The sequence below is a fragment of the Lissotriton vulgaris genome, chromosome 5, assembly GCF_964263255.1.
Source record: "Lissotriton vulgaris chromosome 5, aLisVul1.2, whole genome shotgun sequence".
NCBI classification, from domain to species: Eukaryota; Metazoa; Chordata; class Amphibia; order Caudata; family Salamandridae; genus Lissotriton; species Lissotriton vulgaris.
The window spans coordinates 1,879,833,001-1,879,849,279 of record NC_141693.1 but is presented as its reverse complement, the minus strand read 5'-3'; the positions used below and the strand labels follow the sequence as shown (position 1 = coordinate 1,879,849,279).

General features: G+C 43.3%; 1 protein-coding gene across 3 annotated transcripts in view; it reads right to left on the bottom strand.

The window, feature by feature from the left end:
• LOC147717606 (uncharacterized) overlaps positions 1-15,035 on the bottom strand; it is a 71,204-nt gene extending 56,169 nt beyond the window's left edge. For 2 of the 3 annotated variants that reach the window (XM_086924387.1, XM_086924389.1), the window contains exons 1-2: positions 14,080-15,033; positions 642-965 (exon numbers count right to left, since the gene is read on the bottom strand). In XM_086924387.1, the coding sequence (XP_086780513.1) occupies positions 642-965; positions 14,080-14,481 (726 nt within the window). In that variant the 5' untranslated portion in view covers positions 14,482-15,033. Of the gene's footprint in view, positions 1-641; positions 966-14,079 lie in introns of all 3 variants that reach the window. The other variant, XM_086924388.1, reaches the window with a different exon arrangement.
• Positions 15,036-16,279: the final 1,244 nt, after the last annotated feature.

The following is a 16,279-nucleotide window of genomic DNA, read 5'->3' as shown; positions in this document are numbered from 1 at the left end:
ACCCACCGGACAACCCTGAAAAGTGCTTTACATGCAGCAGCTTTCTTCATCAAAGATGTTCAAACATACTGTAGAATTCCAACATCTCTCAGGAATCGCCATTGATTCTCACAGCCTGCTTACATCACATTCAGCACCAGCTGCCATGTTTGCAAGGAAGTCAATTCAGAAGCTCCTTGAATGCTGACTTTTAAGAAAACGATCAGTGATGAAAACGTGCAGCAGCAGCCTTGCCAGACAGGAAACCAGGAGGAGAAGACAAGATGCAAGAGGTTCTCCTGTTCTCCTGAGAAATATCTGTTGTTGTAGAGAGGGCCATTATCTATGACATATTCACCAGCAATGCTCTGTACACACAAGTCCTAATAAACTAATCACCACATTACAGAAAATCCGGAGTAAGTATAAGCCAGGACAGACTTTCTTCAATTTCAAGAAAAAACTGGAAAACAGTATAACACATTTGGAGCCACTGCTCTCCCCACAGGGTCTACAAGACTTTGAAACTCAAAGCAGCACAGGCCACTTCATGTAGACCTAGTTGCAAAAGCATTAGATTAAGTACATAGAACTCATGTCATCTTAGCTTAGGTCATGGACACTCACAAACTCAAAACTTGGAGTAGCTACAATTAACTTACGTGGATACATGTATGTCTGGCCTCATCGTGACATGTGGGTCCATGCATTGACCAATGAGAATCTAGCTCCTCAGGATCTGGTTCGGCGTTGGTGATGTCATCGAGCTCACGCAGCTGACCAATAACCACGGCTGGTGACCACAGTGTGGCCTTGGGCATGGGTTTGCAGGTGGGGCACGACCAGGAGCGGGCCACACAGGCCCGACAGAAGGAGTGACTACAGGCAGGAGTGATGGGGTCAGCCACTGGACAGAGACAGCTCTCGCAGCTCACTACCTCATGGGTCGGTGAAGAACTTCCACTGAATAGTGAGAATTCTGATACCTGGAAGATAGCATGGATTGTAGATCCCAGCATGAAAGACAAAAAAAAGCATTTTAAGAAGAGGGTAGGGGTTCAGGAACAGGGAAGAAACAGTATTGCAAAATGTTTTGTTACTCCCAGTCTTTTACATTACAGGTAAGTAATTAAAATGTAGAGAAGTCAGTTGAGTACATTTAAGTAATGATACATTCAGGAAAAGGTAATTGTTAAAACCTAAAACTGTCAATTAAAAATGATTACACATTTCTATATTATAGTACAAGCATTTTGATAATAAATACATGTATATATTAAAATTAATTAAAACAATATTATTTTAAAAGAATACAAAAAGAGTTTTGAGAAAGGGGATTATATATGTTTGCATGCGTTTCTAAATAGATCTATACACATGTGTATTATGCACATTGTGGGTACCGTAAGTGGAGACTTATATGCAAGTTAATTATTGTAATTGCATTTATATAGGGCTTACTACCCCTGACGAGGGATCAAAAGTGCTTTAGGCGAGTACCATGCTACTCAGGAACCCAAAAAGGATTAGTGGTGAATCAGTAAATCAAAATATGAAATTAATTTGAACAGAGGACTATTAGTTGGATTGAAAAGGATAGTGGAGGGATAGAAGAGGGAAGGCTCTAGAAAATGTATATTTGGAGATCACAGCAGCAGGAGGAGGTTTGGGATGAGTAGAGGGAAGGGAGGAGAGTCAGAGGCAATGGTTTAGAGAGGCTTGTTTGGGAGAGATGAATAGTAAAAGAGGTTTGGGGTAATGCAAGGAGGGGTAGAGGAGGGAAGGGTCTATAAAGAGTTACTTTGAGTCATAGTTGTAGAATGAGGTTTGGGATGAGTCAGAGTGGAGGGAGAGGATATATCGAGAGAGATATAGGGTGAGAAATAGAGTAGTGCATTTTAGAAAAGCCGATTGAATTTTGGGATGTGTCAGAGAGTGGAGATAGAGGATATATTGAGGGAGGTACAGGGTATGATATAGGGTAGTGAATTGGAGATGCTGAATTAGGAGTAAAATAATAAATATTAAGACACATAATTATATGGAAAGTATAGATGTATAAGTAAGGTAATAAATAAACTCAGACTTTCAAGTGTTTCTGCACTTTAAGCTAATTTGTTTTTATAAAAAATGTTCTTCTTCAATAGTGAAGCAATTGTAGATGGATAGTTATGATAAAAAGGTACTTATTTATGCAGTGACCTATATACATATTAAACACAGAATAACAGAACTATAAGTAATATGTACATTTGTTAAGCAGAACTAATGAGTATCTATATATGTATAAAAAATGATTTGTATGCACATTTATACAAAGGAATACACATATTTAGGTACATATATATATAATAGAAATAACTGCTTACATACACAGTGATATGCTGTATATTTATGTTTCATCATGGTGATTATGTGGGGAAGCAGTCTTCTGAATATAAGGTAGTTGTCCGTGGATCTTATGTTTGGGGGTAAAGCGCTCCATAGTTTGGCTGCTTGAACAGAGAAGTTGTGCCACCTTTTTTTTATTTCTAGTATGGTGTAATTTTGAGGCAAGATGCCAATCTAGAGCTGAGATTCCTTTGTTGAATGTATTTGGTGTGTTTATTCCTGATGAATACCGGTCCTGTCCCATGTATCGCTTTGTGGGTGATAGAAAGCAGCTTGAAAATGGATCTTCTGCCAACTGGTAACCTACGTAGGGCCTTCAAGGCAGGTGAAATGCAGGCTTCTGGCTTTATATAAGAGTAGTCTGGCAGCAGATCACTGTAGTCTTTTTATAGTTGTTAAAGATGATCCGTGGTAGAGGCTATTTTCATAATTCAGTTTAGACAGCAAAAAAGAGATAATAGCCTGGTCCTTGTGTGGAAATCCCAGGTGGGGGAAGATGTGTCGCAGAGTTTCGATAGTAATGAAGCTAGATCTTGCTAGTTTGTCCACTTGGGTAATCATTGATAGCTTTAAGTCCATGGTAATTCCAACGTTTCTCACTTCCTTTGATACTTTAGGCAGTGTTCCCATATCATCAGGCCATGTGGCGAATGGAAGTATTCAATTTGAGTTAGCTCCATCTCATCCAATGATCAACAGCTCAGAGGCAAATTCAAGTTTGTGAGTTTCCAATGTCTTTGTGGTTTCCTAGTTTAAGCAGTATTTATGTGTTATCTGCATAGTTATAGCAGGGATGTGGAATTCCTATAGCACAATGCCCAGGACATATTGTTTGGGGTCAAGCGCAACAAGTATTCATGTGTATTTTAACAAGTAGGCCCAACCCCCTACAGCACAAGCCCTTTGGCTGTCAGTTTACAGTACCACATTATGGATCAGGGAAAGGCATTGCCTGCAGTTAAGGTAATATTTGTGTCCATGAGCTAATGCTGTTCAAACTTGTATTTATGGTTCATTAATGCAAAACCTTTATAATTAAGGTGAGCAATCTAAGTAAATGTAAGCTCATACTGTACTACTGACAGTGGTTCCAGTGTAAAAATGCGTACGTTTTCAATGTTTAGTAATACGAGGCTATGTATACTTCTCCCAGAATGCACTCTGATTAGATGCAAATATTTCCAGAAGCTTAAAAGCAAGATTGTTGATTCTTTGCTCTTAAAATAAAATGTTCACAAAACAATGCAAAAACATTTCTCTAAACTACTATAACGTTTTAGGCACTGTTTTCTTTGCAGCATCATTTAGTGAAATGTGTTGAAATATGCTAATATTTCCCAAAAATATTCATAATGGAAAATCAGTGTAACCAGTTTTAATAAGATTATGGGAAACATAAAAATTACCAAGCATTGGTAAAGTCAGTAGGTTTGAAAATGTTGGTCAGCTGTTTGGTATTGTCAATGCGTGACTTGTTTTGGCATGGTTTTTGTAAAACCTTATTGGTGTGGGAGCATTGGTAAAAGCAAAAATTGTTTTGGTCTCAAAAAGCACACCTTGCCAAAGTAGTTCCTGGCACTGAACAAAACAACTGTGTTTATTATGCTCCTTGTGAAAGAACAGAATGCTGTCACTCACAGAGAAGCTAGCCGACAGACAGAGAGTGAGTCACAGATTTTTTTTAAACAGAAATGGTTATGGTTATGCCAGACCTAATTAGGGGCCCAATCCATACTAATATAATAAAGAGAGAGCTTAAACCTTTCAGGCGGGTAATCTCAGGAACCACAGCACCAATCACAACACCCAATACAGCATTGGAAAGGGCAGTTGCAGCAGAAGGACATAGGCTATGCAGACGCCCACCATTTACATTTAAAAGGTAAAAGAACCGTGCCAGCAAAGTAGTCCCTTGTGGGCGTGTCTGCCTTGTGCTGTGGGCGTGTGCTGGGGGGCGTGACAAACGCTGGGGCGTGTGGTACATTCCGCCCTTCATGCCATGTCTCATATCATGTGCTAATCCCACCCTGCTCCCTTTAAATACCCCTGCACCCCATAATCATAACCCACCCTTACTCCTTAAAATACCCTTAAACACTAACCCATCTTAACCCTATAAATATACCCTGTACCCCAAAACTCAAACCTATCCCTAAACCCTAAAAATACCCCTGTACCCCAAAACCCATACCTCGCCCTGAACCCTATCAATACCCCTGTACCTCAAAACCCAAACCTACCCCTGAACCCTAAAAATACCCCAGAACCCAAACCCAGCCCTGAACCATAAAAATACCACTGTACCTCAAAACCCAAACTTACCCCTGAATCCTAAAATACCTGTGTATCCCAAAACCCAAACCTACCCTGGAACCCTAAAAATACCCCTGTACCCCAAAAACCAAACCTAGCCCGAACCCTAAAAATAACCCTGTACCCCAAACCTACCCCTGAACCCTAAAATACCCCTGTACCCTAGAACCCAACCCTATCCCTGAACCCTAAAAATACCTCTGTACCCCAAAACCCAAACCTAGCCCTGAACCCTTAAAATACCCCTGTACCCCAAAACCCAAACCTACCCCTGAACCCTAAAAATATCCCTGTACCCCAAAAACCAAACCTAGCCCTGAACCCTAAAAATAGCCCTGTACCCCAAAACCCAAACCTACCCCTGAACCCTAAAATACCCCTGTACCCCAGAACCCAAACCTAGCCCTGAACCCTAAAAATACCCTGTACCCCCAAACCTAGCCCTGAACCCTTAAAATACCCCTGTACCCCAACACCCAAACCTACCCCTGAACCCTAAAAATACCCCTATACCCCAAAACCAGAACTTAGCCCTGAACCCTAAAAATACCCCTGTACCCCAAAACCTATACCTATCCCTAAACCCTGAAACTACCCCTGTACCCCATAACCCAAAACTATATCTGAACCCTTAAAATACCCAAACACCCCAAAACATATACCTCAGTACCCCAAAACATATACCCCTATACCCATACTTACCTTATCCAAACATTAAAAAAACATGCTTTTACCTGGCACTGAACAAAACAACTGTGTTGATTATGCTCCTTGTGAAAGAACAGAATGCTGTCACTCAGAGAGAAGCTAGCCGACAGACAGAGAGTGAGTCACAGATTTTTTTTAAACAGAAATGGTTATGGTTATGCCAGACCTAATTAGGGGCCCAATCCATACTAATATAATAAAGAGAGAGCTTAAACCTTTGAGGCGGGTAATCTCAGGAACCAGAGCACCAATCACAACACCCAATACAGCATTGGAAAGGGCAGTTGCAGCAGAAGGACATAGGCTATGCAGACGCCCACCATTTACATTTAAAAGGTAAAAGAACCGTGCCAGCAAAGTAGTCCCTTGTGGGCTTGTCTGCCTTGTGCTGTGGGCGTGTGCTGGGGGGCGTGACAAACGCTGGGGGCGTGTGGTACATTCCACCCTTCATGCCATGTCTCATATCGTGTGCTAATCCCACCCTGCTCCCTTTAAATACCCCTGCACCCCATAATCATAACCCACCCTTACTCCTTAAAATACCCTTAAACACTAACCCATCTTAACCCTATAAATATACCCTGTACCCCAAAACCCAAACCTATCCCTAAACCCTAAAAATACCCCTGTACCCCAAAATCCAAACCTCGCCCTGAACCCTATCAATACCCCTGTACCTCAAAACCCAAACCTACCCCTGAACCCTAAAAATACCCCTGTACCCCAGAACCCAAACCCAGCCCTGAACCATAAAAATACCACTGTACCTCAAAACCCAAACTTACCCCTGAATCCTAAAATACCTGTGTATCCCAAAACCCAAACCTACCCCGGAACCCTAAAAATACCCCTGTACCCCAAAAACCAAACCTAGCCCGAACCCTAAAAATAACCCTGTACCCCAAACCTACCCCTGAACCCTAAAATACCCCTGTACCCTAGAACCCAACCCTAGCCCTGAACCCTAAAAATACCTCTGTACCCCAAAACCCAAACCTAGCCCTGAACCCTTAAAATACCCCTGTACCCCAAAACCCAAACCTACCCCATAACCCTAAAAATATCCCTGTACCCCAAAAACCAAACCTACCCCTGAACCCTAAAATACCCCTGTACCCCAGAACCCAAACCTAGCCCTGAACCCTAAAAATACCCTGTACCCCCAAACCTAGCCCTGAACCCTTAAAATACCCCTGTACCCCAAAACCCAAACCTACCCCTGAACCCTAAAAATACCCCTATACCCCAAAACCAGAACTTAGCCCTGAACCCTAAAAATACCCCTGTACCCCAAAACCTATACCTATCCCTAAACCCTGAAACTACCCCTGTACCCCATAACCCAAAACTATATCTGAACCCTTAAAATACCCAAACACCCCAAAACATATACCTCAGTACCCCAAAACATATACCCCTATACCCATACTTACCTTATCCAAACATTGAAAAAACATGCTTTTACCATTCATGCATTTACAACGAATTTCTTTGTAAATGTATGTGTGGTAAAAGTATATAAAATGTAATGCCATGCGTTATAATGGCATTGCGGAGTCATGGTACTTTCGTAATGAAAGTATGCAGAGTGATGCGGAAAGAAAGTTGCGGAATAATGGGTGTTTACCCTCCCCCGTAAGTACATTGGTGGCACGGCGGCCCACATCTCCAGCAACGTACCCATATTTTTTCACCACCCATTTGAAAAATGCACAGGTCTCTCTCATTGATGGCCAGCACCGACATACACTTTTAGACACACCTCCCGCCAAAAGTTCTACAATTGCGAACTTTAGAGCTGGGGAGGTACGTTCAAATCTCGGCATCAGCGCAACATCCTGTGATTCCAGTCATATACTTTGTCTCCCCGTGCCTACCACAAATGAATGTGTTCTTATGTAATGTAAATTGTGCTCATGCCATGTTGTCGAGTACGCGCTATATAATATTGCAAGGAAAAATAAAGTAGGGAAACTCGAGTTCACACACTACTGAACGCACATTCTTAAGTGCATCAGCAGAGCACTGTGAATCGGAGCGTTTCACAGGCCTGTCACAGATAAGAAATGCTATCAGAACGAAATCCTACAAAACAATATACCACTGGTCGGCAGCAATTCATACCCGGACAACGTCGGGACGGGCTGCTAGTTATTAAATAAAGTCTCAAAAGTGCACCCATGTCCTTGCAATAAGTGCAGATACACGACTTTCGTGAATTCACAAGACTTTATAGAAGTAGGCCAAAAAATAGTTCTCCTAGAAAACATTTGTGATCTGTATTTTATCATGAGCAAATTTGCAGGTGTAGATTTGTTCATGCGAAAATCTGAGTGTTTGCAAGTTCACTTTCCCTCCAACCACTTTTTTCCCAACCATGATAGACGTTTTTGTCTGCCATTATCAGGAGTAAATTTCCAACCTTTCTCAGTATGGGAAAGATTAGAGAAGAGTTGGTGAAAATCCTTAAAACATGCAAGAGAGTAGGTTTGTACAGACTCAAAAGGGTATTCCAACCCTGGAACTGTTGCTTACAATTACCTCCAGCGCCAGTATGTAGATCTGCGGAAACGTAGCAACATAAGAGAATTGCTAATATTCAAACTCAACTTTGGAAGGAGCCCTGGTCTAATCAGAGAGGCTATTTATGAGCTCTTATGTAATGAGATTGCTGCCATAATTTGTTGTTGCATTACATGGCACAAAAGGGACAAGTGAATTGTGTTACAGAACAAGTAGATTTATGAAGCAACCTGCCTCGTGGACAAGTAGATATTTTATTAAATTCCACACCCTCGTTATAGCATGTGAGGTGAAATTCATTGATCAGTAACTGCAATGACTTCATGTAGATGCTGAAAAGCATGGGTGAGATGATCGATCCTTGAGGGACTCCTGTTTTTGTGAAGTACGGTTTGGACGAGAAAGGGAGGGGTATGTATGACATTAGTTCTGTTTTTAAAGTATGATATGATACAGGCGAGGGCAGTTGACTGAATCCTAAAAAAAAATCTTCGGGTCACGTTTGACTGTAGGTTGACCTTCGACAGTCAAATTAATGGCCTTACTTCCAGCTTCTGGTCAATCCTTAAAATGATTCGGAAGGTGCGCCCCTTTGTGCCTTTGGAGGCAGTAAAGACGTTGGGGACTGCGCTGGCGTTTTCCAGACTAGATTACGGTAATGCACTGTATGTGGGGATTCAAACCCAATTCCTTAAAAAGATGCAACGCCTACAGAATGCAGCAGCCAGATTAATATTGAACATCCCTAAGCACGAATCAGTTGCTCAACAGTTGGAAGCACTGCATTGGCTCCCGGTTACGAAGAGGATTGTTTTTAAGACTCTTTGTATCACATTCAAGGCACTTTATGGAAGGGGTCCTGCTTACTTAACCTCACGTATAAAATACTATGCACCGTTCAGGAATCTCAGATCTGCACCTCATAGACTGCTGCAACTGCCCAGGTTTAAGCAGGTTCGATGGGGAGGAAGGAGCTTCCTGTTGGGAGCCGCCAAGTTTTGGAATCGTCTTCCGCTCACAATCAAAAACAGCTTGGATTTTCCAGCATTTAGGAAAAAAGTAAAAACTTGGTTGTTCCAAACTGATATCTAGTTCATCACACTCTAGCTTCTCACTCCCTGAGTCCTTAGCGCCAAGACGCCTCTGGGCATTCGTTGCGCTCTATAAATTGAATAATCAAATCAAATCAATCATATTTGGAAGTCTGAAGGTATGGCGTTATCTTCAATGAATTGTGACATCTGGGTGAATGCTGCTCATTCTATCAGTTTGCCCAGGAAACAGCCATCTGTAATTAGTTCAGCGGGTCCAGGATTGTTTTCTTTAGTAATGGACGTATTTATGACTTTTTTAGGCCTTCTGGAAAGATTCCCATAGTTAAGGAATCATTGATTCTTCTTACTGGTGTGGCAGTAGCGGTAGTTAGAAGAAATTTCTTGAAGGTTTGTGGTGGACATGGGTCAGTAGGGCTGCCGACAGGCCTGTTAGCTATGACCAAGTTCATAAATTCATTGTGTGACATTTGATGGAAAGAATGCAGAGGCTGGGTTAGTCTATTCCTGGCGGTTTTGTTTGGAAAAGTGTTGGTGCTGGTGGTTTTTCTTTGTTTTAAATAGGAGTCTGTGTCTGCTTTTGTTGTGTAATGATTGGCCACTTTGTATGTGAATTCTTGAGTAATGTGATGAGCTCCTTCTAGGCAATTTGGTTTACGAAATTCAGTGAAAATTTGTAGGAATTGTTTATTTTGCACATTTAGCATTATGGATTCTGTCTGAGTAGTATATTTTCTTAGCTTTTTGGATTGCTGACTTGTATAATCTGTTACGTTTCTGTAGGTGAAGTTTGTCTTGATTGGTGTTTGTTTTGAGCCAGGTGCGTTGCAGCGCTCTAATTTGCTGTTTTATCTCTTTTAGTTCTGTATTCTTCCAAGGTGCCTGTTTTCTTTTGTTCTGTTGTGTTGTTCTTAGCAGCATTAGGATATTAAAAGATTCCTGTAGCTTTTCTTATTGTTTTTGTACAGAATTTATTGCTTCTAGATCTGTATTGGCTGTTAGTTGTGTTTGTAGGTGTTCAAAATTGAGATGGTCGATAGGTGGATGCATGCACAGTGGTTTTAGGTGTGTTGCTTTGTGGGATTTTATGTAGGAAAGCAAGCAAATGGTGGTCTGGCCATGTGACCAGAGTAATCGTTTGAAAGGTAACTATTTCTGGATTGGCAAAAATGACATCTAGGATGTGTCCAGCAATGTGTGTGGGGTTGTGGACAATCTGATGTAGGTTTAATGCGTCTAGGCCAGTGATGATCGTTTTTGGATGGAGCATATTGTGTTTGTCAAACCAAATGTTTAGGTCACCAAGAATGCATAGGTTGGAGAGTAGTGTCATCAGGTTTAAAACTGTGTCTAGAAATGTGTCTGGGAATGTTGCATTGCTAGGTGGAGGTCTGTAAAGGAGTAGGAAGTTACAGGAGGAAGATGGTGTAGGGTTGCATCTGGTGAAGAGGGCTTTACAACCTTGTATGGAGATACCCGCTTTAGCTATATTTAATGTTTGTTTGAACATAACAGCTAGGCCACCTCCTCTTTTGGCTATACAATTTTGTGTGATAGTTTCATAGACTAGAGTCAAGGCTTCATGCAACACTGGAGGAATGTCATCTCCTAACCATGATTTAGTGAAGAGTAAGGTTGTGCGTCAGCAAGAAAGTCGCAGATGTGATAGTTTTTTTCTTTACTTGTTGTGGGTGTTGACACCTAGATGTTTGTAGTATATGTGTGGAATGCATTTGCTGTGAGTGTACAAAAAATGTTTGTGGATGTGAATAGGTTAAGGTGGAAGCTGGTGACTTGACTAAGGCCAGCATCTCTGGCCATATGCCCGACCAGGCCCAAACAGGCAAATTGCCCTTGTCCTCTCCACCCTTCGCTGAGACGCCCTGGCTGAGATGCCCTGAGCCCTGACCTTAAATTGCCCTAGTGATCAGGTGATCCCTTCAGCCAATGGGAATCCTAGCCTTAAGCTTAACTAATCACACTAGTCCTAAGCCCTATGACCAATAGGAGACCACACTCTTGTAACTAATCACAGCCCTAGTCCTAGCAGCCAATCAGAAGGCAAACCCTAAGCCTTAAGTCCATTAGAAAAACCTAGCCCCAGGAACTAATCAGAACACCAAACCTATTAGCCAATCAGAAACCTTACACTAAGCTCTAAGTCCAATAGCAACCCTCAACACAGGGGCCAATCAGAACACAAGACTTATCAGCCAATAAGGACATTAACACTGAGTCCTATGCCCAATACAAACACCAGATACAGGAGGCAATCAGAGCACAGCTGTAAGGGGCCTATGACCTTAAGCTCAGGCTATTGGGCAGGAGGCTGGGAGCTGCTCCTCAATTCAGAATCTCCTTGGAGACAGAGACTCAATCCACACTCTGGAGTTCCTGTTCAAACCTCTGCATTTTCCGCGAGTAAGGGCCAAATCTAAACCACTAACAATGCTGCTTTTCCCACATTTGAACAAATCATTCTCCAGGCCAAAACAAGTGCTACATACACTTTTTAAACACAGTTGAAACCCTAAGAGCAGATTTGTGTAGTCTCAAAGCACACCCTTCTAAGCCTCTGAGGTGTCTTTTGACTTGTGTTCTTTGCTAAGACCAAATGGGAGCTGGCAGTGGAGTGCTTTTCCACAAGCCTTAGTACAGTCTTGGGGAAAACTAGGAGGGAAATTTAAGAAGTCACAGGCAAGTGAAACAGCAGATTTTAAACTACAAAGCCAAAGCTGCCAATGTTTCAGGTTGCTTATGAATGGCATTTTCACAATTTCAGTGTAATTATGAGTGACATTCAACAACTATGAGTGGCACTTTCTCACAAGCGTAAATCAAGCAATGAAGACTCAGGAAACACATAAATATCAGAAATTACACCCATTTGAGCAACGATCTCCTCACATCCTATATCATTTTACATAAAATGGACAAGTGAATTGTGTTACAGGACAAGTAGATTTATGAAGCAACCTGCCCCGTGGACAAGTAGATATTTTATTAAATTCCACACCCCGGTTATAGCATGTGCTGTGAAATTCATTGATCAGTACCTGCAATGACTTCATGTAGATGCTGAAAAGCATGGGTGAGATGATAAATCCTTGAGGGACCCCTGGTTTTGTGAAGTACGGTTTGGACGAGAAAGGGAGGGGTATGTATGACATTAGTTCTGTTTTTAAAGTAGGATATGATACAGGCGAGGGCAGTTGACCTCTATGCTGGCTTTGTAAAGTCTTTGTATTACAGTGTCATGGTCAACTGTGTCAAAGGCAGCGGAGTGGTCCAAGAGAAGTTGTGCAGCAGCCCCGTTTTAGTAAACTGTGATCTTAAGGTCATCCTAGTTGGCATGAGTGCAAATTCTGTGCCTTTTCCTTGACGGAATCCTATTTGGAAGTCTGAAAGTATGGCGTTATCTTCAATGAATTGTGACATCTGGGCGAATGCTGCTCTTTCTATCAGTTTGCCCAGGAAACAGCCATTTGTAATTAGGTTCAGCTGGTCCAGGATTGTTTTCTTTAGTAAAGGACGTATTTATGACTTTTTTAGGCCTCTGGAAAGATTCCCATAGTTCAGGAATCATTGATTCTTCTTACTGGTGTGGCAGTAGAGGTAGTTAGAAGAAATTTCTTGAAGGTTTGTGGTGGACATGGGTCCGATGGGCTGCCGACAGGCCTGTTAGCTATGACCAAGTTCATAAATTCATTGTGTGATATTTGTTGGAAAGAATGCAGAGGTTGGGTTAGTCTATTCTCGGAGGTTTTGTTTGGAAAAGGGTCGGTGCTGGTGGTTTTCCTTTGTTTTAAACAGGAGTGACACTTTCTCACAAGCAAAAATCAAGCAATCAAGACTCAAGAAACACAGAAATATCAGAAATTACACCCATTTGAGCAACAATCTCCTCACATCCTATATCATTTTACACCTCTTTTGACCACTGCAGCTGACCTGATTCAGAAGGTATAAGCACCCGAAGAAAGGTTAAGTCGGGAGTTCAGTGTATAATCAGGCAGCTCAGCTAGCTACCCATAGATCGTTAGCAAGATAACACATTACTTGTGCCTAAGTTTAAATACAATTATGCCAATGTTTCTCTAACAACAAGGTGTTGTCTCATTTTGTGCCCTTGTGCTCCTTTATATAGGTTTGTGTATGTATCCGATTGGGAATACAGGTTTGGCCCTGGCTATGAGGAGGCAGACCAAGAGTCTCCATTGGCAGATATCTGCATTTGATACCTTGAAATGTGTTAGTCTAACGCCTGATGACTGGTACATGGCAGGCCTGCGAAGCCCACAAAGCAGCAGGTAAATGTAAGCAGTCACAGGCAGATGAAACAGCAGATTTTAATCTACAAAGCCCACAAGGCAACAGGTAATTTTAAGCAGTCACAAGCAGAGAAACTCCCTTTTAAACTTACAAGAACAAACAGCACAAAGTCTGTCTTCTTACCACCTTCTTGTCTTTGTTCACTGGGATGTTGGGTACAGGGAAGCTGTGGCTCACACAATGGAGGTATACCAGTATACCAGTTTTACTGTATTGAAAGGAGGAGCACAAGCACGTTGCCCCTAGTAAGCAAGGCTAAAGTGCACATATTTCTATAATCAGCAATAACAGGGTTCTGCAAAAAGGGCACAAACATTGTGGTGTCCCTGCAAAAAAAGGCACATTTCCCACACATATCTGTTCCAGGGGTAGGAGGCAGTGATAGGTGTCTGCAGGGGTGACTCTTTCCATACCTACAGAAGGTAGTGTGGCAGGTGTCTCAAGAGTTCAGCATTATCTGTGTCTCTTTCCATACTTACTCCATGGGCAGGAGACAGTGATGCAGTGGCAGTGGCAGGTGACAGGTAGGTTTAACCATACCTGTATCTCTATGCACTCTAAGGGTGTTTGAGCCTTATCTGTGTCTCTTTCTATACTTACTCCAGGGTTAGGAGACAGTGATAGTTCTCCCTAAGTTTTATCCTTACCTGGGTCTCTTTCCATATGTACTCCAAGGGTGTTGGAGTCTGAGCTTTGTCTCCAGAAGGCAGTAGTAGGTATGCCTAGAGTGAAGCCCTTACCTGTGTCACACTGGAAGGTATGCCTAGATTGAAGTCCCTACCTGTATCACTCTCATGGCCACCTCCAAGGGCTGCACGCTATGGTTCAGGTGATCAAAGTTCATGGTGCACAGGACGCAGAGTGCCCTGTGGTCCTCCATGCAGAAGAGACTCAGCTGCTCCTGATGGGTCGGGCACTTGCCTGGGGTAGCCTGCTTCTCGCGGTTCCTGTGCAGCTGCTGGACCAGTTCAACAATTCTCTGGAGCGAGCGGTTAGGCCGCATAGAAGTGCTCTGGCTCTGGGTCCGACACTGTGGGCAGGGGCCCATGGCCAGGCCTCCCCAGGTCCGAGAGATACACGCCCGACAGAAGTTGTGTCCACAATCAGTCAATACTGGCTCCCGGAAGTACTCCAAGCAGATGGGGCAGCTGACCTCCTGCTTCAGCTGGTCTGCAGGGTCCATGGTAGCGCCCTCTGCTGGCCTGGGCCGGAAGGGGAAGATCCTGGTACTGCCCTCTGCTAGCCTGGGCAGGAAGTGGCAGATTCTGGTTGCACCCTCTGCTGGCCTGGGCAGGAAGTGGCAGATTCTAGTAGTTCCTTTTGCTGACCTGGACAGGAAGGGGCAGATTCTAGTAACGCCCTCTGCTGGCCTGGGCAGGAAGGGGCAGATTCCGGTAATGCCCTCTGCTGGCCTTGGCAGGAAGGGGAAGATCCTGGTAGCGCCCCCTCTGCTGTCCTGGGCAGGAAGTGGCAGATTCTGGTTGTGCCCACTGCTGGCCGGGGCAGGAAGTGCTAGATTCTGGTAGTTCTCTTTACTGTCCTGGGCAGGATGGGGCTGCAGCACCAGAGGGAGCCCAGATCTTCAGATCCTGAACTGCCACTGGTCGGGTTTGCTGAGGTAAGGGCCCAGCCAAGCTCAGGCCTGGGCTCCAGCACAAGTAGACCACAGCAACCCCGGACACCAGCTCCTGGCTTCTTTCCGTGACTCGCTCTCTGCAGCGCCGATCTTCGTTCCTTAGTTCAAAGCTGTTGTTGTGCACAGCGGGCGTCTCCGTTTCCTGGTAGTGACGGGTGCAGAGAAGAGCAAGCGTGCTGGCTGTCTGCCAGGGTGCAAAGCAAACTCCCCACAGAGGCGAGTAGAAACCAGAGTGACTGGGAGAAGGAACTAGGAGACAGAGAATATGAAGAACAAGGAAAAGGCTGACACGCATGTGCCGACAGGCACAGCCTCCTGGCACCTGCTCCTGAATCCGCGACTCTATTTATAGATCTGAGAGCCTGGCTGAGCATCTTAGTTTCGATTCCCGGCTGCAAAAGAAAGAATATTGTGTGGTGTTGGGTTACCTAACAGGTGTGTGTTTGAGAAGGGGGATTGGTGGTGGCGGCTCCCTCTGCCCAAAGTCTGACCCAGGCGGTATGCCAAGAACTCTGAGAGATGCGAACGGGGACCGGTAAACCGAAAACAGGTAGGTAGACAGGAAAGTACCTATCTATAAGCAGAGCCTGATCTCATCTAGGTGAATGGTGACTGCCATTTAAGAGGGGGATACAAGTTTGAAAATAGGGTCACTATGTGGACGTTTATAGAGGCATTCTGTTTTTAGTTGGGACTCTGGTAGATATGATTGAACAGGGGTAAGCTTAAATATAAACATCAATGGGCATACAGAAAAACAGACCGAGAGCGTCAGAACAATAGTGACAAACAGAGACAAAAACAAACACTGGTTGTTGCAAAAATGAATGGTATGGTAGTCACAGAGCTGACAAAGCAGAAGTGCCAAGTTTCACTTCACTTATGTTTGACATTTTTCATTTCTTCAATTTTTCAGTGCATTTATGTGTAACATTCAGAGCCTTATGAGTGACATCATGAGTGACACCTTAACCAGAAGAACGCGGTTAAGTTCATGTAATGAGGTAAATATTTGGACTGAGCCCCTCGTAGGAATGTCTTTAAAAATCCCACTTTTTAAGGAAGTGCTAAAACCAGGGTAGAATCTAACAGTAGTTGAGACCAGACGTCCGTAGCAGTGCTATGCCTATAGGAGGAAAATTCCACTGGTGGATTTTCCTCCGGATTTATTACCACTTTTATAAATCTGAATATTCTGCATTATAGTCCATCCTGCAAACAGGCCCCATAGACTGTTGGCTTGTGTGCGATCTGAGATAGTGCCCTAGCCGCAATACCCACACGTTCCCTATTGTTACACAGCAGTAAACTCCTGACACACTTTTAGTTTCCCACTCATCCTTCT